The following is a 24,193-nucleotide window of genomic DNA, read 5'->3' as shown; positions in this document are numbered from 1 at the left end:
TTGATAATATGAGATTGGCCGGAAAGGGTTTACCCCAGTGCAGCTGCTGAGTACAGCTGGTAATGTGACATGGTCAGGGAGGGGTTAACCACAGTGCAGCCCCTGAGTACAGCTGGTAATGTGAGATGGGCAGGGAGGGGTTAACCCCAGTGCAGCTCCTGAGTACAGCTGGTAATGTGAGATGGGCAGGGAGGGGTTAACCCCAGTGCAGTTCCCTGAGTACAGCTGGTAATGTGAGATGGGCAGGAAGGGGTTAACCCCAGTGCAGTTCCCTGAGTACAGCTGGTAATGTGAGATGGGCAGGAAAGGGTTAACCCCAGTGCAGCTGCTGAGTACAGCTGGTAATGTGACTTGGTCAGGAAGGGGTTAACCCCAGTGCAGCCCCTGAATACAGCTGGTAATGTGAGATTGGCAGGGAGGGGTTAACCCCAGTGCAGCCCCCTGAGTACAGCTGGTAATGTGAGATTGGCAGGGAAGGGTTAACCTCAGTGCAGCCCCCTTAGTACAGCTGGTAATGGGCAGGGAGGGGTTAACCCCAGTGCAGTTCCCTGAGTACAGCTGGTAATGTGAGATGGGCAGGAAGGGGTTAACCCCAGTGCAGCTGCTGAGTACAGCTGATAATTTGACATGGTCAGGGAGGGGTTAACCACAGTGCAGCCCCCTGAGTACAGCTGGTAATGTGAGATGGGCAGGAAGGGGTTAACCCCAGTGCAGTTCCCGGAGTACAGCTGGTAATGTGAGATGGGCAGGGAGGGGTTAACCCCAGTGCAGCCCCCTGAGTACAACTGGTAATGTGAGATTGGCAGGAAGGGGTTAACCCCAGTGCAGCCCCCTGAGTACAGCTGGTAATGTGAGATTGGCAGGGAGGGGTTAACCCCAGTGCAGCCCCCTCCTTGCAGACGGGTTGTGTTGCTGATGTCACTGGGAGGTGCGGGGCTGGGAGCAGAGCATTTCTCTTCTGCATCTCACACAGGAAGGTTCCCTGCAGCTCCAACACAAAGTATCATGGCACCAACACCCATCGCCCTCCTAGGGGCCCTTAGCCTGCTCTGCCTGCCTGGAGGTGAGTACCCTGGGCCTGTGGCGGGAGGCATAGGGGGAATCAGCTAACACATATGGTGGTCACATGGAGGGGAGGGGGCAGCACAGGCTCACTGACCTCGTGTGCTTTAGTGCTGTATACTATAGCTACTCATTACTTATGTGTAGTCATAGTGATCATACGGTAGTATGCTGTAGCACACAGCGTTTGTTATTGCTGCTGAGATACCCATGAGTTCTGTATATACTCTCTGCATCAGTATATAACTGTGTGCATCATTATATAACACAAGGGTATCATTATCAGTACAACTACTCTAACAATGAGCACACTAGCAGCAAATAGCGACCATCACTATAGCACATGGTCAGTGTATATTTACAGTACAGGGTCACTATACAGCACCCAGTCTATACTATAGTTAATTTAATCTGACAAAGTATTAGTTTCTTTGTCTCCCACATATAAAACATGACCCCCCTCAGTCTTACTTATACCAATCAACGGAGCAACAAAGGTTTCCTTTCTCTGCAGCTGGTACATCTATCTCTAAAAAGTATGTGTTTTGTTTGTCTGTGTGTGTGTAAATACATATATATATGTGTGTGTGTGTATATATATATATGTGTGTGTGTATATATATATATATATGTGTGTGTGTATATATATATATGTGTGTGTGTGTAAATATATATATTTATATGTGTGTGTAAATAAATATATATGTGTGTGTGTGTGTGTATACACACACATAAGCCAAACGGACAAGCACTCCGGATTCCAATTGTAAATTCACCTGGGGTGCAACAGAAAAATTGCACAATAATAAAAGAATGTATGTATATGTGTGTGTGTGTATATATATATATATATATATATATATATATATATATATATATATATATGTCAAATTTAAGGGAACTTGTAATGCACAATTACACAGAGAAGCCACCAGCCTCGCAGCTACCAAGCAGAACATGGTTGGCGAGTGGAGAAAATTACACTCTTGATTAGCTTACTAGCCATATCTTGCTCAGTAACTGCAATACTGTTTGCTCCCAAGCAGGACTTTACCTATGTTTTTAAATGGTTAAAAACATAGTAAGCTTGAAAAACAAATGCACAAATTACTAGTTGAATCAATTTCGTTCCCGTCATTTGTGCTTTAATAATGTCCCTTTAAGATAGTTACCTGACTAAAGCCTATTTTTAATTGGGAATATTTTATTATAGCATCTGATGTAATAACACAATGTTATTGTCGCTTAGGACACAGTGAGATTCAGTCCACTTCATCGGAATTCCCATGCGAAGCGCATTTCAAGATTTTTTTTATTTTTTTTCATTTGATTTATTTTCACATTTAGAGCCGTTCCAATCCATCTCTGCATTTTGGGACTTTTTCAGATTCTACACCATAGACCTGTTGAACATACCTGTCTGGTTTAGAGCGGCAATTATTAGTTGTTCTCAAGGCTTTTTTTTCAGTTTTAAAGTTCTTGCTTAGTTCACAGAGTAACACATTTATAGTAAAAAGTTAAAAAGATAGAGGTCAAATCACAGCAAAGGATACTAAGAGAAAAAAGTAAATTTGATAACAATGGTGCAACCCTCCTTCCCTCCAAAAAAATAATACCCGCTTGAACCACCATATATTGTTTTCACAAGGAAACTGAAATCTAGACGCCATTGCAACTGCAGGAAACGTCTTGTGTTAACCCTTTGTTTAAAAAATAGAGCCATAGCACATTGCTTCATATTTATTATCAATGTGTTTATACAAAGCAGAATGATATATTATTATACAGTGCGGTGTGTAGTTACTGGTTATCACTATACAGTGCTGTGTGTAGTTACTAGTTCTCACTATACAGTGTGGTGTGTAGTTACTGGTTATCACTATACAGAGCCGTTTGTAGTTACTGGTTATCACTATACAGTGCGGTGTGTAGTTACTAGTTATCACTATACAGTGCCATGTGTAGTTACTAGTTCTCACTATACAGTGTGGTGTGTAGTTACTGGTTATCACTATACAGAGCTGTTTGTAGTTACTGGTTATCACTATACAGTGCGGTGTGTAGTTACTAGTTATCACTATACAGTGCCATGTGTAGTTACTGGTTATCACTATACAGTGCGGTGTGTAGTTACTGGTTATCACTATACAGTGCCATGTGTAGTTACTGGTTATCACTATACAGTGCGGTGTGTAGTTACTAGTTATCACTATACAGTGCCATGTGTAGTTACTGGTTATCACTATACAGTGCGGTGTGTAGTTACTAGTTATCACTATACAGTGCCATGTGTAGTTACTGGTTATCACTATACAGTGCGGTGTGTAGTTACTAGTTATCACTATACAGTGCCATGTGTAGTTACTGGTTATCACTATACAGTGCTGTGTGTAGTTACTAGTTCTCACTATACAGAGCCATGTGTAGTTACTGGTTATCACTATACAGAGCCGTGTGTAGTTACTGGTTATCACTATACAGTGCTGTGGGTAGCTACTGCTTATCACTATACATTGCGGTGTGTAGCTACTGCTTATCACTATACATTGCGGTGTGTAGCTACTGCTTATCACTATACATTGCAGAGTGTAGCTACTGGTTATCACTATACAGTGCCGTGTGTAGTTATTGGTTATCACTATACAGTGCAGTGTGTATTAGCTCCTGGTTATCACTATACAGTGCCGTGTGTAGTTATTGGTTATCACTATACAGTGCCGTGTGTAGTTACTGGTTATCACTATACAGCACAATTGTAGCTTAATGGGTTAAAGACCCACAAAATGAAATACATTTAACAGCACCCAAAGTCCACAAAAATGTGTTTTGTAATTGACTATTAAATCATTCTCATTAGCTGTGAACTGTTACAACAAATAATCTCTCACATATTGGAAATAAAGTTGCTGCAGGGTGGTTTAACTTGAATCCCGTGTTTACTTTGCTTAAATAAATGTTATTTTACTTAAAGTGACACACACCAACTATGAGATTAATGTAATAGTCAATTGCAAAATACATTTTTGTGGAGTTTGAGTGCTGTTAAATGTATTTTTTCTTTTTGTTTAAATGCATAGAACCTATACCCAATACATAATGAGTGAAGCTATTTCACATGTGAATAGGTTAGTCCTTAGAATTGTTGTGCCTTTTGTTTTTTGTATTTTAAACAGTGCGGTGTGTAGCTACTCCTAATACTATACAGTGGGTGTGTAGCTACTCCTATCACTATACAGTGGGTGTGTAGCTACTCCTATCACTATACAGTGGGTGTGTAGCTACTCCTATCACTATACAGTGGGTGTGTAGCTACTCCTATCACTATACAGTGCAGTGTGTAGCTACTCCAATCACTATACAGTGTGTGTGTAGCTACTCCATACCACTATAGAGTGCGGTGTGTAGCTACTCCTTATCACTATAGAGTGCAGTGTGTAGCTACTCCTTATCACTATAGAGTGCAGTGTGTAGCTACTCCTTATCACTATAGAGTGCAGTGTGTAGCTACTCCTTATCACTATAGAGTGCGGTGTGTAGCTACTCCTTATCACTATAGAGTGCGGTGTGTAGCTACTCCTTATCACTATACAGTGCGGTGTGTAGCTACTCCTTATTACTATACAGTGTGGTGTGTAGCTACTCCTATCACTATACAGTTCAGCACATCCTTTATCTAGGTAGACACTTATTGACATTACACAGCTTGGGAAGAGCAGAAAGAGTGCAGATATGTAGGCGTAGACAGGGAGGGGTCTCTTCTCATCCCTCAGCCCTTCCCAGGAGCTGTTACACGTGAGGCTGGAGAATCGAAACTTAACTCATGGAACTTCTTTCCAGCAGCCTTTGTTCATCAAATTAAGGGAGGGGGGTCACCTGGGCAATTCTGTTAGCTCTGCAGACAGCTGCCTGTGTCTTAATATTACATGCTGCCCATTATCAGGATAGGCTGACAGTGCTTGGTGTCTGTGATTTAAGGTCCCTCTTGACTGTATGTTATCAGGACAGGCTTATACAGTGCTTGCTAGGTTTGTAATATAGAGTGGTCTCATTACTGCACGTTATCAGGACAGGCTTATACAGTGCTTGCTAGGTTTGTAATATAGAGTGGTCTCTTTACTGCACGTTATCAGGACAGGCTTATACAGTGCTTGCTAGGTTTGTAATATAGAGTGGTCTCTTTACTGCATGTTATCAGGACAGGCTTATACAGTGCTTGCTAGGTTTGTAATATAGAGTGGTCTCTTTACTGCACGTTATCAGGACAGGCTTATACAGTGCTTGCTAGGTTTGTAATATAGAGTGGTCTCTTTACTGCACGTTATCAGGACAGGCTTATACAGTGCTTGCTAGGTGTGTAATATAGTGGTCTCATTACTGCACGTTATCAGGACAGGCTTATACAGTGCTTGCTAGGTTTGTAATATAGAGTGGTCTCGTTACTGCACGTTATCAGGACAGGCTTATACAGTGCTTGCTAGGTTTGTAATATAGAGTGGTCTCTTTACTGCACGTTATCAGGACAGGCTTATACAGTGCTTGCTAGGTTTGTAATATAGAGTGGTCTCGTTACTGCACGTTATCAGGACAGGCTTATACAGTGCTTGCTAGGTTTGTAATATAGAGTGGTCTCTTTACTGCACGTTATCAGGACAGGCTTATACAGTGCTTGCTAGGTTTGTAATATAGAGTGGTCTTTTTACTGCACGTTATCAGGACAGGCTTATACAGTGCTTGCTAGGTTTGTAATATAGAGTGGTCTCTTTACTGCACGTTATCAGGACAGGCTTATACAGTGCTTGCTAGGTTTGTAATATAGAGTGGTCTAGTTACTGCACGTTATCAGGACAGGCTTATACAGTGCTTGCTAGGTTTGTAATATAGAGTGGTCTCATTACTGCACGTTATCAGGACAGGCTTATACAGTGCTTGCTAGGTTTGTAATATAGAGTGGTCTCATTACTGCACGTTATCAGGACAGGCTTATACAGTGCTTGCTAGGTTTGTAATATAGAGTGGTCTCTACGACACGTTATCAGGACAGGTTTATACAGTGCTTGCTAGGTTTGTTATATAGAGTGGTCTCATTACTGCACGTTATCAGGACAGGCTTATACAGTGCTTGCTAGGTTTGTTATATAGAGTGGTCTCGTTACTGCACGTTATCAGGACAGGCTTATACAGTGCTTGCTAGGTTTGTAATATAGAGTGGTCTCATTACTGCACGTTATTAGGACAGGCTTATACAGTGCTTGCTAGGTTTGTAATATAGAGTGGTCTCTTTACTGCACGTTATCAGGACAGGCTTATACAGTGCTTGCTAGGTTTGTAATATAGAGTGGTCTCATTACTGCACGTTATCAGGACAGGCTTATACAGTGCTTGCTAGGTTTGTAATATAGAGTGGTCTCATTACTGCACGTTATCAGGACAGGCTTATACAGTGCTTGCTAGGTTTGTAATATAGAGTGGTCTAGTTACTGCACGTTATCAGGACAGGCTTATACAGTGCTTGCTAGGTTTGTAATATAGAGTGGTCTAGTTACTGCACGTTATCAGGACAGGCTTATACAGTGCTTGCTAGGTTTGTAATATAGAGTGGTCTCTACGGCACGTTATCAGGACAGGTTTATACAGTGCTTGCTAGGTTTGTAATATAGAGTGGTCTCTTTACTGCACGTTATCAGGACAGGCTTATACAGTGCTTGCTAGGTTTGTAATATAGAGTGGTCTAGTTACTGCACGTTATCAGGACAGGCTTATACAGTGCTTGCTAGGTTTGTAATATAGAGTGGTCTCTACGGCACGTTATCAGGACAGGCTTATACAGTGCTTGCTAGGTTTGTAATATAGAGTGTTCTCTACGGCACGTTATCAGGACAGGCTTATACAGTGCTTGCTAGGTTTGTAATATAGAGTGGTCTCTACGGCACGTTATCAGGACAGGCTTATACAGTGCTTGCTAGGTTTGTAATATAGAGTGGTCTCATTACTGCATGTTATCAGGACAGGCTCACACACCTTAGCTGCCAGAGAGAACTACAGCACTTTGCTAGCTAATGCGTAAAGGCGTACTCCTTGCAATTCACATAGCTTTGTCCTGTTTTGGATTCAACCGGTTACTGATCTCCTATTTACTAAACTAACCCTGACTCAGATTATTTCATGCTTTTTTAATCAAATAAAATCAGCCACTAAAAGGGATATTAAACTTATTTTTTTTCTTTAATGCTTCAGATAGAGCAACAATTTTAAAGGATTACAAACTTTTATCTTTTTGTTTTTTTTAATCTTTAAATACATTTTTCAAATTACTTGCATGACATCAAACATACAAACCTAAAATTTTGTCAAAGTGACCAAATAGTGCATGCGCACTCTGTGTTACTCACGCCACAATCTTCTGTGTCGGAGCCGGTGTTCTAAAGAAACTGGTAATCCATAGGAATGTGTATACTACGTCACTTCCGGTGACGTATTATCACCTGTTGGAGGGGTGTGGCGCTCAATGCGCATGCGCAAGAGGCCCAACCTCCTCCAAACATCTGTTTAAGGATATTTATTACATAACAACGGGTCGCAGGATTCTATGGACTGTAAACTGCAATGCGCATGCGCACACGGCCCTACTCCTCATTGATCCATTGGGCGCCGCCGACTTGACGAAAAAGGTGTAAGTTGACACCAAAACATTTTGAAACTTAGGTTTGGAATTTTGTAATAAAGGCTATATTTTTCTATTAACTCCGGTGACTGCTCCAATATTTTATTCCGGTAGGGTGGGATATGGATGGTGAGGGTGTGTGGTGTGGGTATAATGACAGTAGCACTATGCTGTCACATTTGTCACTGTTTTTAGCTCGCTCAAATACACTCAAAGCGACCGCAGTGCGCGCGAGTGATTACGGGCCATATATTTCATCGATCCGTGGTTTACATTACATCAGCTGTTAGGAGGAGGTTGGGCCTCTTCCGCATGCGCAATGAGCCCAACACCGTTCCAGCAGCTGAGTCACGTGACCTAAAGTGACGTGGTATACACATTCCTATGCGGTATACCATTTTCTTTAGAACACCGGTCTGGAAGTTACTGACGTTGCGCAATATTGTGCATGCGCAATATTGCGCATGCGCAGTCGAAGCTACGGTCGCCATCTTCAAACTGTGGTTTGCAAAACGGATTGGCTAGGAGCATCTGGGTTTGGAAAGATTTTTTTTTTTTTTTTTTAAAACGGATTACAACGGTAAGGTAGGAAAGCGGAAAAGACATGCTATGGGAAATATGTTATAAAACGTTAAAATTATTATTATTATTTTTTTTTTTAAAAAAAAACTTACAGTGGTACTTTAAAAAAGTTTCCAATTTACTTCTATTATCAAATTTGATTCGCTCCCATGTTAATCTGTGTTGAAGAGATACCTAGGTAGGCATCTAGAGCACTACATGGTAGGAAATAGTGCTGCCCTCTAGTGCTCTTGCAAATGAATAACATAAACTTCTGCCCTCTAGTGCTCTTGCAAATGAATAACTTAAACTGCTGCCATCTAGTGCTCTTGCAAATGAATAACATAAACTGCTGCCATCTAGTGCTCTTGTAAATGGATAACATAAACTGCTGCCATCTAGTGCTCTTGCAAATGAATAACATAAACTGCTGCCATCTAGTGCTCTTGTAAATGGATAACATAAACTGCTGCCATCTAGTGCTCTTGCAAATGGATAACATAAACCAGCTGCCATCTAGTGCTCTTGCAAATGAACATAAACTGCTGCCATCTAGTGCTCTTGCAAATGAACATAAACTGCTGCCATCTAGTGCTCTTGCAAATGAACATAAACTGCTGCCATCTAGTGCTCTTGTAAATGAATAACATAAACTGCTGCCATCTAGTGCTCTTGCAAATGAATAACAAACTGCTGCCATCTAGTGTTGTTGCAAATGGATAACATAAACTGCTGCCATCTAGTGCTCTTGCAAATGAATAACATAAACCAGCTGCCATCTAGTGCTCTTGCAAATGAATAACATAAACTGCTGCCATCTAGTGCTCTTGCAAATGAATAACATAAACCAGCTGCCATCTAGTGCTCTTGCAAATGAATAACATAAACTGTTGCCATCTAGTGCTCTTGCAAATGAATAACATAAACCAGCTGCCATCTAGTGCTCTTGCAAATGAATAACATAAACTGCTGCCATCTAGTGCTCTTGCAAATGAATAACATAAACCAGCTGCCATCTAGTGTTGTTGCAAATGAATAACATAAACTGCTGCCATCTAGTGCTCTTGCAAATGAATAACATAAACTGCTGCCATCTAGTGCTCTTGCAAATGAATAACATAAACCAGCTGCCATCTAGTGCTCTTGCAAATGAATAACATAAACTGTTGCCATCTAGTGCTCTTGCAAATGAATAACATAAACTGCTGCCATCTAGTGCTCTTGCAAATGAATAACATAAACTGCTGCCATCTAGTGCTCTTGCAAATGAATAACATAAACCAGCTGCCATCTAGTGCTCTTGCAAATGAATAACATAAACTGCTGCCATCTAGTGCTCTTGCAAATGGATAACATAAACTGCTGCCATCTAGTGTTGTTGCAAATGAATAACATAAACTGCTGCCATCTAGTGCTCTTGCAAATGAATAACATAAACTGCTGCCATCTAGTGCTCTTGCAAATGAATAACATAAACCAGCTGCCATCTAGTGCTCTTGCAAATGAATAACATAAACTGCTGCCATATAGTACCCCAGAAATGGTCCGGCTCCTAAGCATACGTCCCTGCTTTTCAACAAAAGATACCAAGAGAACTAATACAAATTGGTAACAGAAGTAAATCAGATTTTTAAAATCACATTGTCTATCTGAATCATGAAAGACAAATTTTGAGTTTCTCATCCCTTTAAACAAAATAATCAGTGGTAACTCCCACTGAAACAAAATACAATTTTTCAGTAACTTTCTGTAGAGGGAGTAAGTTTTATCCCTTGACTTATCCTGTTCTTTTGGTAATTCTGTGTCTTTAAATGAATGCTCCCAGACTGGTTTAATGAGTTTTCAAAAGAAATTACTGAATTTGTTCCAAAGTAAATGAAATCCTGAATAGGCGTGTTGTGTTGTACATACAAAGCAAATCATTCTGCAACCGCATCATTTTATTGCTTTAGTGGTTTGTTTATTTTTTTTAATTGCTATTTTAACTCCTGGTTGATTCTCTATTTTGTCTCCTAGTATTTTCTCAGGATTGTGCAGCGTATATAGGGAATGACCTTCGCTTTCACCAGGCTCAAACCTGCATCCTGTCCTTCTGCTCAGGGACATGTGTAGAGAGATACTGCAGCATTATCCCAATGGCTGCGCTGGACCAAGGCCAATTCTTGTGTGTGGTGACAAAGTAAGTGACAGATGCACCTACTAGTAATTGTGTTTGGGGGCACAGGACACTTTTTAATGTGCGTTTTTTTTTCCCCTCAGTGGTGGATGCTAATTATAGGGTGTGTAGAGAGCGTGAACTCTTATAGGGGGTGGGTTTAGGAGTGAGGGGATGGTTATAGTGCATATTTAGGGGCAAGGGGATGGTTATAGTGTGTGTTTGGGAGTCAGGGGACAGTTATAGTGTGTGTTTAGGGGTGGGGGGACGGTTATAGTGTGTGTGTGTGTATTTAGGGGTGAGGGGACGGTTATAGTGCATGTTTAGAAGTGAGGGGATGGTTATAGTGTGCGTGTGTGTGTTTAGGGGTGAGGGGACGGTTATAGTGCATGTTTAGGGGTGAGGGGACGGTTATAGTGCATGTTTAGGGGTGAGGGGATAGTTATAGTGCGTGTTTGGGAGTCAGGGGACAGTTAGTGTGTGTGTGTGTTTGGGGGTGAGGGGATGGTTATAGTGTGTGTGTTTAGGGGTGAGGGGACGGTTAGAGTGCATGTTTAGAAGTGAGGGGATGCTTATAGTGTGTGTGTTTAGGGGTGAGGGGACGGTTATAGTGCGTGTTTAGGGGTGAGGGGATAGTTATAGTGCGTGTTTGGGAGTCAGGGGACAGTTAGTGTGTGTTTGGGGGTGAGGGGATGGTTATAGTGTGTGTGTGTGTGTGTTTTTAGGGGTCAGGGGACAGCTTTATAGTGTGTGTTTGGGATGAGGGGCCATTTATAGTGTGTGTTTGGGGGTCAGGAGAATGTTATAGTTTGTGTGTTTGTCCCCTGACTCTCAAACACACACTATAAACAGCCCCTCACCCCTAAACACACACTATAACAGTCCCCCTCTTTAAAACACACACTATAACCGTCCCCTCACCACTAAACACAAACACACTATAACCATCCCGACCACCAAACACACTCTATAACTGTCCCCTCACCCCAAACAGACACTATAAACGGCCCTCACCCCAGTTAAAGGGTATGTGTGTGTGTTTGGGGGTCAGGGGGCAGTTATAGTGAGTGTTGGGGTGAGGGGCCAGCAAAAGTGAATGTGCAGCTAGCACTACTAATTGGATTGGGGCAGTTTCTACTTGGGACTTGTATTGGTCCAGAGCAACACTTCTACTATGCATTTAACCCCTTTGCCTTGGTTAAACACACAGTAGTGTAGGGTCAATAGTCTAACAATTACATGCTCTAACTTTTTTTTACTATTATTGACCTTTAAGGAAGACATTGTGTTTATAGAGAAAAATAAGTGTCTGCTCTCCCTGTAAACTCAGCCAATTTGAATAGGTTGTGGTTTCATGTATAGAGAAAAAACACACACTTCTATTATATATATATATATATATATTATATACTAACCTAACGGAGCAACTTCCCATACATTTTATACTCTGCAGTTGGTAAAAGAAGTCATCGGAATCACATTAGGGGGAAACCTAATATTACAGTACAGTCCTTTAATCTTTTAACTTAAATGGATTAAACACATTGTTAGTCAGTTCTGGAACAGCTATGCACGGAATAGAGTTCAAAACAGAACACAGCTGGTGAGTAGCATATATACATACTACATAGTCTCCAATCACTGGTTGTTTACAGCTCAGAATCAGAGCTGATATTTAACTATGTGTTTACATCCTGTCAAAGGCTTAAAAGGACATGAAACACCTTGAGACTGTAATAGAAATGTTTAATTATGCTCTGTACAGCAACGTTTGTTATATACTTTTATTTTTTATTTCGCCCCCTAATCCTGCAAATTAAGAGTTTTCCATTTCTCAGAATTAGAAGCGCACACTACAGGGAGTGCAGAATTATTAGGCAAGTTGTATTTTTGAGGATTAATTTTATTATTGAACAACAACCATGTTCTCAATGAACCCAAAAAAATCATTAATATCAAAGCTGAATAGTTTTGGAAGTAGTTTTTAGTTTGTTTTTAGTTATAGCTATTTTAGGGGGATATCTGTGTGTGCAGGTGACTATTACTGTGCATAATTATTAGGCAACTTAACAAAAAACAAATATATACCCATTTCAATTATTTATTTTTACCAGTGAAACCAATATAACATCTCAGCATTCACAAATATACATTTCTGACATTCAAAAACAAAACAAAAACAAATCAGTGACCAATATAGCCACCTTTCTTTGCAAGGACACTCAAAAGCCTGCCATCCATGGATTCTGTCAGTGTTTTGATCTGTTCACCATCAACATTGCGTGCAGCAGCAACCACAGCCTCCCAGACACTGTTCAGAGAGGTGTACTGTTTTCCCTCCTTGTAAATCTCACATTTGATGATGGACCACAGGTTCTCAATGGGGTTCAGATCAGGTGAACAAGGAGGCCATGTCATTAGATTTTCTTCTTTTATACCCTTTCTTGCCAGCCATGCTGTGGAGTACTTGGACGCGTGTGATGGAGCATTGTCCTGCATGAAAATCATGTTTTTCTTGAAGGATGCAGACTTCTTCCTGTACCACTGCTTGAAGAAGGTGTCTTCCAGAAACTGGCAGTAGGACTGGGAGTTGAGCTTGACTCCATCCTCAACCCAAAAAGGCCCCACAAGCTCATCTTTGATGATACCAGCCCAAACCAGTACTCCACCTCCACCTTGCTGGCGTCTGAGTCGGACTGGAGCGCTCTGCCTTTTACCAATCCAGCCACGGGCCCATCCATCTGGCCCATCAAGACTCACTCTCATTTTATCAGTCCATAAAACCTTAGAAAAATCAGTCTTGAGATATTTCTTGGCCCAGTCTTGACGTTTCAGCTTGTGTGTCTTGTTCAGTGGTGGTCGTCTTTTAGCCTTTCTTACCTTGGCCATGTCTCTGAGTATTGCACACCTTGTGCTTTTGGGCACTCCAGTGATGTTGCAGCTCTGAAATATGGCCAAACTGGTGGCAAGTGGCATCTTGGCAGCTGCACGCTTGACTTTTCTCAGTTCATGGGCAGTTATTTTGTGCCTTGGTTTTTCCACACGCTTCTTGCGACCCTGTTGACTATTTTGAATGAAACGATTGATTGTTCGATGATCACGCTTCAGAAGCTTTGCAATTTTAAGAGTGCTGCATCCCTCTGCAAGATATCTCACTATTTTTGACTTTTCTGAGCCTGTCAAGTCCTTCTCTTGACCCATTTTGCCAAAGGAAAGGAAGTTGCCTAATAATTATGCACACCTGATATAGGGTGTTGATGTCATTAGACCACACCCCTTCTCATTACAGAGATGCACATCACCTAATATGCTTAATTGGTAGTAGGCTTTCGAGCCTATACAGCTTGGAGTAAGACAACATGCATAAAGGGGATGATGTGGTCAAAATACTAATTTGCCTAATAATTCTGCACTCCCTGTATAGACTTCACAAGTTTCACCCTGCTACATATTTGTCTCTTATTGAACTCAGCAGAAGTGATAAAACAATGTAAGTTTTGCTAACAAAGTGACAGTGATTAGCCTCATCTACTACTGGGTTGGCTTCTCAAAATAAGGTGAATGGAGTTTGGCCAATGTAAAACAATTGCAGAAAACAAAGTGACGGCACCCCCAAACCTAATATGTACATTTATTGCTAAAAAATCTACTAACGACAAGGTGTTAAATTATATTAATTATACCTCTTTTATAATATTGTGCATTAAATATGTGTTTTACCATTTATATTAAATATTAAAAAAAAAATCAGAAAAAGTAGAGAATTTTCTGCCTTAAAGGGACAGTCTACTTGAAAATGTTTGTTTAAAAAGATAGATAATCCCTTTATTATCCATTCCCCAGTTTTGCATAACCAACACTGTTATAAAAATATACTTTTTACCTCTGTGATTACCTTGTATCTAAGCCTCTGCAGACTGCCCCTTATCTCAGTTATATTAATATACTTTTTACCTCTGTGATTACCCTGTATCTAACCCTCTGCAGACTGCCCCTTATCTCAGTTATATTGATATACTTTTTACCTCTGTGATTACCTTGTATCTAAGCCTCTGCAGACTGCCCCTTATCTCAGTTATATTAATATACTTTTTACCTCTGTGATTACCTTGCATCTAACCCTCTGCAGACTGCTCCTTATCTCAGTTATAAACAATTGTGACCTAGATCACCAGAGGGCGCTATTCAAATGCAAATAGTAACAAATGAAGACAAAAAATATGTACAAAGTCTCTAATTGGACAATAAGTACTAGCCAAAAATTTGAAATGAAAGTGGAAACTCATTAAATCAGATGTAATATATAACCCTTCAACAGTAAAGTGCAAAAGCGTCTATACGTGATATTCAAATGGGTTAGTATAGCTCAAAGTCTCCAGTGGATATCCAAAGGATCACAGTCACTCCGGCAGCACTCTCCAAAATCCCCAGCAGGAAATCAAAGTATCTGAAAGTGTAAACACAGAGAGGCGCCCAAATGTGTGTATCGATCAAAGTAAAGAAGCACAAACAACTGACATATTCATGTTTGCCTTGATATTTAATGTTCCAAGGCTATTTTATGTAGTGGTTTTAATAAAGATCTGGATATTATACAACTACTGCCTGGCGACTTTTTCAAGCAAGCAAGGCACTACCAGACATCCGGATTGGGGAAAGGAGTTTTCACACCGGAGTGAGCTAGCTGGTCAGCTCAGATTACCAGCTTGTTTCCACAAGCACATTGGTGTGCTCTACGCTATTGTGAGTACCCTGTACACAGATCGTCAGTTGTTTGTGCTTCTTTACTTTGATCAATACACACATTTGGGCGCCTCTCTGTGTTTACACTTTCAGATCCTTATCTCAGTTATATTAATATACTTTTTACCTCTGTGATTACCTTGTATCTAAGCCTCTGCATACTGCTCCTTATCTCAGTTATATTAATATACTTTTTACCTCTGTGATTACCTTGTATCTAAGCCCCTGCAGACTGCCCCTTATCTCAGTTATATTAATACATTTTTTACCTCTGTGATTACCTTGTGGCTAATCCTCTGCAGACTGCCCCTTTTTCTCAGTTATATTAATACACTTTTTACTTCTGTGATTACCCTGTATCTAAGCCTCTGCAGACTGCTCCGTATCTCAGTTATATTAATATACTTTTTACCTCTGTGATTACCTTGTATCTAAGCCTCTGCAGACTGCCCCTTTATTTCAGTTCTTTTGACAGACTTGCATTTTAGCCAATCAGTGCTGACTACATAACTTCAAAGGAGTGAGCACAATGTTACCTATATGACACACATGAACTTATCCTGTCTAGTTGTTAAAAACTCAAATGCATTGAAATTAGCATATGAGCCTACATAGGTTTAGCTTTCAACAAAGAATTCCAAGAGAACAAAGCAAATTTGATGATAAAAATAAACTGGGAAGTTGTTTAAAATGACATGCCCTATCTGAATCATGAAAGTTTAATTTTGACTAGACTGTCCCTTTTAATGTCACATTGCAGACTTAATACACACGATTTTATATGCAATCTGTTTGCAATTTTACAACAGAATTTTTTAAACAACTTTCCAAATTTTACTTCTATTATCCATTTGCTTTATTCTCTTGGTATCCTTAGTTGAAGGAGCAGCAATGTACTATTAGGAACTAGCTTAACACATTAAGCCAATGAAAAGAGGCATATGTGTAGCCACTAATCGAGCCTACCTAGGTATGCTTTTCAACAAATGATAGCAAGAGAACTAAGCAAATTAGTAATTTAGAAAGTTGCTTAAAATAGTATGTTCTGTCTGAACCATGAAGTAAAGATTTTGGGTTTTGTGTATGTTTATCGCCTTTTTATATGGAAATGTAGGTTATGACCCTTGACGAGATACACGTGTAAAATGTAGAGTGCCCTGAAGGATCTTGCATTAATGACAGATCTTTTTAGACCATTTGGCCTGACCTTTAGACCATTGGACCCAATATTTTTGTACCATCCAATGCCAGGCTGTCAGTCTACTCAATGAGTCTTTCCCTGTGTGATCACCAGACCTTTCCTCTCTCTCTCAACAGTTTCTGGGTGATACTTGGAGCTGCCATTGTAATTGGCTTGATAGTGGTTGCCGGAGTCGTTACGTGCATCTGCAAATCTTGCTGCGGTATTCTAAACATGTGTACGGGAGGATCCAGACACAGTAAGTATCTCCGGTCAGTTACAGCGGGTGAGCTTCCCAGCTGTTGTATGCAGATGTGGGTATCAGGAACACCTCTAGGTTTATCACAGTTATATAGCGCAAGTCAGGGGCGTAAATAGACCTCATTGTATCCCTTCCAAATAAGTAAAATCTGTTTAATTTTTATAATCGTACTAACTATTAATGCTCAGTTTACACTTTCAGGAAGTGTCTGTTAACCAATGAGCATTAACAGGAAGTGCCTCTTTGCCAATGCGGATAAGTAGGAAGTGCCTATCAGCCAATCAGGATTAGTTGGAATTAAACAACTGTTTTAAGCTGTATTAGTCACAATTTAAATGTAGTCCACATATTTTCTCATGCAGCAAAAAATGTATACATGTTTAGATGCTGCACTTTCATATAAAGGACGTAACATTTTGGAGCTACTGGTACCTTTATCATATACATCCCAGTGACTCTAAATGCAACCTCCACCTCAAAGATTAACCACAGCATCCTCCTCCTGCAGTTAACCATATCCAACCTGGACTTCACACCTCAATTATCCCTATCTGACCGGGCCCGTAACCATAACAATAACCCAAACTTCAAAAACTATTAACCCAAGCCCATCCTGGCCCTCACACCTCAATTCTCCCTATCTGACTAGGCCCCTAGCCATAACAATAACCCAACCTTGAAAAACGATTAACCCAAGCCCATCCTAGCCCCCACACCTCTATTATCTCTTATCTGATTGGGCCCCTAACCATAGTTGTAACCCAACCCTCAACAGCAATTAACCCTAACTGTGACCCAGTATCTCACTACAGTTAACCCTAATTGTTGCCTTTCCCCAACCACAGGTATCTGTATCCAACCCAGCCCCAACTATAGTTACCCTACCCAACACAGCCCTACTAGTATACCCCTTCATACTAAATATAACATTACCCCCCCCGCCACACCTCAGTTTTCATTAACCTTGCCCTACCCAGTACCCTAAGACCCTTACACACAAGGGCACTCATGTTCCCTCCTTGAATACCAAGTTTTGGTAGCAGAGAGGTGCAGCAGATGAAGAGTGACGTGTAAAGAAGATGAGCCTGGCATGGGTGTTCATTATGGATTGTAAAAGAGCTAGGTGGCAGCTAGGGAGACCAGAGAGGATGGAGTTGCAGTAGTCAAGGCAGGAAAGGATGAGAGAGTGCATTAAAATCTTTGTCGTGTCTTGTGTAAGGAAATGTCTAATTTTAGAGATGTTTTTAAGGTGAAAGCGACAGGATTTGGCCAAAGACTGAATGTAAGGAGTGAAAGAAAGATCTGAGTCAAATGTGACCCCAAGACATCGGGCATGCGGGGAAGGGGTAATGACAAAGTTATTGACAGTTATAGAAAAATAGGGGTGGAGATTTTGGAAGAAGGGGGGGAAATGAGGAGCTCAGTTTTTGAGAGATTTAGCTTAAAGGGACATTAAACACTTTGAGATGGTAATATAAAATGATAAATTGTATATATAAAACGACTCTGCAATATACTTTCATTATTTATTTTGTCCTCTTTGCCTGTAATTCCATTCTGAAATTGTGAGCTTTTCAGTTCCTGTTAGAAATGGAATTGCAGAACACTGTTAAATCCAGCACAACCATTGGCTGCACACTCTAGTGACCTATTTATAACTGACCCTAATTGGCCACAGCAGAGAAGGTCGCAGAGAAGGTAACACAAGTTACAACATGGCAGCTCCCAGTGTTTTATAGACACTAAAACTTTACACTTATTTTGTCACTTTTTAAACAACTGATGAAACTTTAAAAAATACATCTACATGTTAGTCATGGACTAATCTTTTCTTTGAATGCATCATTCTATATAGCATGTATTTAGTTTTTAATGTCCCTTTAAAGGGATAGTAAACCCAATTTTTTTTTTCTTTTATGATTCAGAAAGAGCAGCAATTTTAAGCAACTTTCTAAGTTACTTCTATTATCAGTTGTCTTCATTATCTTGATAATAGGAGTAAAGTAGAAAGTTTCTTAAAATTGCATGCTCTATCTGAATCAAGAAAGAAAAAAAAAATGGATTTACTATCCCTTTAAGGTAGTGAGAGGACATCCAGGATGAGATATGAGAGAGTTAGTGACAAAGGTTAGCAAGGAAGGAGATAGGTCTGGTTCAGAGAGGTAGATTTGGGTGTCATCAGCATATAAATTATATTGAAGCCCGTGGGACTTTATTAGGGAACCTAAGGATGACGTTTAGATTGAGAAGGGGACCGAGGACAGAGCCTTGTGGTACCCCAACAGAAAGTGGTAAAGGGGCAGAAATGGGATAGACGTGCATATACTAGCTTTTCAAGAAGCTTTGAGGCAAGAGAGAGTAGGGAAATAGGGCGGTAGTTGGATGGGGAGGTTGGATTGAGAGTTTTGAGGATAGGTGTGACCAGTGCATGTTTTAGAGAGTAGGGAAATATACCAGCGCTGAGGGAGGGATTGAAGATGTGCATGAGTATAGAGTTTAGGGTAGAATAGAGGGAGGAGAGTAGCTGTGAGGGGATGGGATCAACGGGCAGGCAGTGAGGTGAGAGGAGGATATAAGGGCATTAACTTCTTCCTCAGTAACCGGGGAATTTATGGCTATGTGAGTTTTGGATGATTGTGAGCTTTTGAGGGGGTGGGAGACCGGTAGTATGTTGAGAGCTGATTTAGTTTCTGATGGAGTCGATTTTGTTATTGAAGTTGCTGGCAAATCTTGAGCTGAGAGAGAAATTGTAGTAGGAGTTGGGGTGGCAGAGAAGAGTGTTGAAAGTGAAGAACAGATGCTTTGGGTTTGAAGAAAGATTAGAGAAGTAATCTTGCTTAGAAAGGCTAAGGACAGAATAGTAGGAGTTCAAGATGAACTTGTAGTGAAGAAAGTCAGCTGTACTACGAGATTTTCTCCAGTGTCATCTGCATAGGTAGTGTGTCAGGGCTGAGGATGAGTGTGTGACTTCTGAGCTATGGTAGGAGGGGCCAAATTGTTAATGACCGATGTAAAGTTGGAATTGTAGCGGCAGATTGGTCAGGGCAGGAAAAAAAGGAGGAGATGGAAGAGAGCAGAGGTTTGTGAGAGCTGTTGCTGATCTAGTCACTTAAAGGGGCAGTATACACTCATTTTCATATAACTGCATGTAATAGACACTACTATAAAGAATAAGATGCACAGATACCGATATAAAAATCCAGTATAAAACTGTTTAAAAACTTACTTAGAAGCTGTCAGTTTGGCTCTGTTGAAAAGGTAGCTGGAAAGCCCACTGCAAGTGGGAAATAAGACACTCCCCCCTCCCCCTTCTTTTGCATATGAAAAGACCATTTACACAAACAGGAGCAAGCTGGAGAAGGTAGCTGACCGTATTCACATAAAACTTTGGGGCTTGGTTAGGAGTCTGAAAATCAGAGCAATGTTATTTAAAAATAAGCAAAATTATACATTTATTTTAAAAAAAACTTTATGGGCTATATAAATAGATCATCTACAAACCATTTATGCAAAGAAAAAATGAGTGTATAATGTCCCTTTAATGCTTCTGTGAAGTTTGGTGTAAGGGGTAGAAGGAGGGAGAGTTGTAGGGAGGGATGTGATGTTGCAAGTGAGGAGACGATAGTTAGAAAGAGGAAAGGGGAATTTGTTTGATAGAGTGCATCGATGGCTGAAAATCAGATCAAGGGAGTGACCATCTTTGTGAGTGGGAAAGTCAGTGCATTGTGACAGACCGAAAGAGGAAGTGAGTTGCAGAAGTTGTTTTACAGAGGAGGCAGTGGGATTGTCAACAGGGAGGTTGAAGTCCCCAAGAATGAGGGCAGGTGTATCTGAGGAAAGGAAATAAGGTAGCCAGGCAGCAAAGTGATCTAGTAATTGAGTTGATGAGCCGGGGGGGTTAATATGACTGCAACACGTATAGAGAGGCGAGAGAATAAGCAAATCGTAGGTTTCGAATGAAGAAAATGGGCTGTAACAAGATGAAAGTAAAATACTTACACCGCCTCCTTGTCTATTACCAGACCTAGGAGTGTGGCTGAAGTGAAGACCCCCATGTGACAGTACAGCAGTGGATGCTGTCTGAAGGAGAGAGCCAGGTTTCTATGAGAGCTAGATGGTTGAGAGAGTGGGAGATAAAGAGGTCATGGATAGAAGTGAGCTTGTTGCCAACAGAGCAAGTGTTACAGAGTGCACAAGTGAAGGGGGTGTTGGCTTTAGATACAAGAGGGATTTGAGTAAGGTTACCAGAGTTTTGTTTATAAGTCTATGGACAGTCACCCATGGGTGTGCAAGAATCGGAAGTTGTGGCGGACCAAGATTAGGGGAGATATCACTAGCAGCTAGTATGAGCAAGAGGGAGAGTGACATAAGATGAGATGCAGATTTGCAGTATTGAGACTTTTTGGTGTGAGGTGCAGGGAGGGGAGAGAGTGTTTACGAATGTGTGAAGTTCATGAGTACAAAAGTGAGGTGAGGGTAAGAGAGATGGGCTAATGAACAGTGCAGGTGGTGAGGGGGAAGGAGTAATTAAATGAATTAGTTTGTTAAGGTAGCAAAAAGGAATATAAAGATACTGAGCATTTATACAAAAGAGGGAATTAGTAAAACACCTAAAACACAGTATTACAGCAGCACTGACATTGTTCAAACCCTTGTGTAATTCTCAATAGTATTTACTAGGGCTGGGTGATATGGGCAAAAAAAAATTGTGATTGCGATTTAATCGCTATTTTCTTATAAATGACTATAACACCTTTTTGGTTTCTGTGATGTAAAAAAATGAGACAAAGATAAATCATTCAGAACTTTTTCCACCTTTAATGTGACCTATAAACTGCACAAACTTCTAGGTGGAGGGAAGTAAAAATAAAAAAATAAAATAATGTGGTTGCTTATAACTTGGGATGTAGCTGTGTTTAGAATTGAGCAATCACATTCAAAATCATGTTAAATAGGAGTCAGTACACACCTGTCATCATTTAAAGTGTCTCTGATTAACCCCAAATAAAGTTCAGCTGTTCTAGTAGGTCTTTCCTGACATTTTGTTAGTCGCATCCTACAGCAAAAGCCATGGTCCGCAGAGAGCTTCTAAAGCATCAGAGGGATCTCATTGTTAAAAAGTATCAGTCAGGAGAAGGGTACAAAAGAATTTCCAAGGCATTAGATATACCATGGAACACATTGAAGACAGTCATCATCAAGTGGACAAAATATGGTGCAACAGTGACATTACCAAGAACTGGACGTCCCTCCAAAATTGATAAAAAGACGAGAAGAAAACTGGTCTGGGAGTCTGCCAAGAGGCCTACAGCAACATTAAAGGAACTGCAGGAATATCTGGCAAGTACTGGCTGTGTGGTGCATGTTACAACAATCGCCCGTATTCTTCATATGTCTGGGCTATGGGGTAGATGGGCAAGACGGAAGCCTTTGCTTACGAAAAAAATCATCAAAGCCCAGCTAAATTTTGCAAAAACACATCTGAAGTCTCCCAAAAGCATGTCACAAAAGGTGTTCTGGTTTGATGAAACCAAGATTAAACTTTTTGGCCATAATTCCAAAAGATATGTTCGGCGCAAAAACAACACTGCATATCACCAAAAGGACACCATACCCACAGTGAAGCATTTTGGTGGCAGCATCATGCTTTGAGGCTGTTTTTCTTCAGCTGGAACTGGGGCCTTAGTCAAGGTAGAGGGAATAATGAACAGTTCCAAATACCAGACAATATTGGCACAAAACCTTCAGGCTTCTGCTAGAAAGCTGAACAGGAAGAGAAATCTTTCAGCATGACAACGATCCAAAGCATACATCCAAATCAACAAAGGAATGGCTTCACCAGAAGAAGATTAAAGTTTTGGAATGGCCCAGTCAGAGCCCAGACCTGAATCCAATCGAAAATCTGTGGGGTGATCTGAAGAGGGCTGTGCACAAGAGGTGCCCTCACAATTTGACAGATTTAGAGTGTTTTTGCAAAGAAGAGTGGGCAAATCTTGCCATGTCAAGATGTGCCATGCTGAAAAACTCATACCCAAAAAGACTGAGTGCTGTAATAAAAACAAAGGGTGTTTCAACAAAGTATTAGTTTAAGGGTGTTCATACTTATCCAACCATATTGTTTTATTTTTTTATTTCTACTTCCCTCCACCTAAAAGATTTTAGTTTGTTTTGCAATTGAGTTGTACAGTTTATAGGTCACATTAAAGGTGGAAAAAGTTTTTAAATGATTTATCTTTGTCTAATTTTTTTACATCACAGAAACCTGACATTTTAACAGGGGTGTGTATACTTGTTATATCCACTGTGTGTGTGTATATGTGTGTGTATATATGTGTATATATATATATATATATATATATATATATATATATATATATATATATATATATATATATATATATATATATATATTCATAACCTACAGTATTATTTTATTACACTGAATATGCATTTAACTTGCAGCACTAATGTTCTATTAAAAATTAAGCAAGCTTCATAAAATACAGTAATATTCTTAGTTCCAGAGTGAGCAATCTCTGTGCCTGTAGCAATATTGCAAGTAATCATGCTCCATAGCATGCAGTAATCTTTTTTGTGTGCAGTATATCATATAAGAACAAGCAAGCTCTGTGCAAGATGTAATATTATGTTGTAAAGTAAGTAAGCTCTGCACCTAATGTTTTATTATAGAAGTCAGTCCCATAACCGGCAGTAATAGTTTATTCTAAAACAAACCATCTCTGTCCTGTTCTATTGCTGGGCAAGGAAGTTCTGTATTCAATTATAGAATAACCAAGCTATGCACCCTGCAGTCATATCCTACGTCAGCTCTGTACCCCACGGTATTATTATAACAGAGGAACGGTCTATACCTTGCAGTCATATCCTATGTCAGCTCTGTACCCCACGGTAATATTATAACAGAGGAACGATCTATACCCTGCAGTCATATCCTATGTTAGCTCTGTACCCACGGTAATATTATAACAGAGGAACGGTCTATACCTGCAGTAATTTAAAATAAGACAGATCTGTAGTACTGTACTTTGTGTAATTGCAATAGTGACCTATGCCAAGTGAGTCCCACTACACAACACTACCACAGTCACTCACCGGCCCCCCAAGCAGCGTTTTAATGGAGTATTTGGGTGCGCATAGTGTGCATCCAGCTGGCCAGCTTTCTATTCATGGTGGGAGGGAGCCGCTTTGCTTGCTGCTACACCGGACAAGAAAACGCTGCTAGTCCATTCAGCACTGCATGGTCGGCTATCCTTCCAGCTAGATCTGACATGGCTGCCCCCCGGCCCCCCCTCAGCCTGAGCTCAGTCAGTCACCATGTGCTAGTACAGCACTAGTACAGAACTGGTAAGTCACTGCCACCCCCTTACCCCCATGTGGTTGCTGCGGAGACCTCCTGTACGTCATAGATGACATCATAGTGGGTGGGGTTATAAATTGCATACTCTCGCGGTTTTTAAACCGCAGCGATAAATTACGATTTTAAATCGCATATGCGATTAATCATGCAGTCCTAGTATCTACCATGCTGCAAACTTTTATACTATATAT

The 24,193-nt window shown here is 40.5% G+C and overlaps 1 protein-coding gene across 2 annotated transcripts in view; it reads left to right on the top strand.

The window, feature by feature from the left end:
• The first annotated feature begins 878 nt into the window (after nucleotides 1-878).
• SHISA5 (shisa family member 5) overlaps nucleotides 879-24,193 on the top strand; it is a 37,127-nt gene continuing 13,812 nt past the window's right edge. The window contains exons 1-3 of one of the 2 annotated variants that reach the window (XM_053721196.1): nucleotides 879-1,063; nucleotides 10,301-10,463; nucleotides 16,500-16,621. In XM_053721196.1, coding sequence (XP_053577171.1) covers nucleotides 916-1,063; nucleotides 10,301-10,463; nucleotides 16,500-16,621 — 433 coding nt within the window. In that variant the 5' untranslated portion in view covers nucleotides 879-915. The remainder of the gene's footprint in view (nucleotides 1,064-10,300; nucleotides 10,464-16,499; nucleotides 16,622-24,193) is intronic. The other variant, XM_053721195.1, reaches the window with a different exon arrangement.

This window comes from Bombina bombina, chromosome 7 (assembly GCF_027579735.1).
Source record: "Bombina bombina isolate aBomBom1 chromosome 7, aBomBom1.pri, whole genome shotgun sequence".
Taxonomy (NCBI): domain Eukaryota; kingdom Metazoa; phylum Chordata; class Amphibia; order Anura; family Bombinatoridae; genus Bombina; species Bombina bombina.
This window is presented reverse-complemented; position numbering and strand designations above follow the sequence as displayed.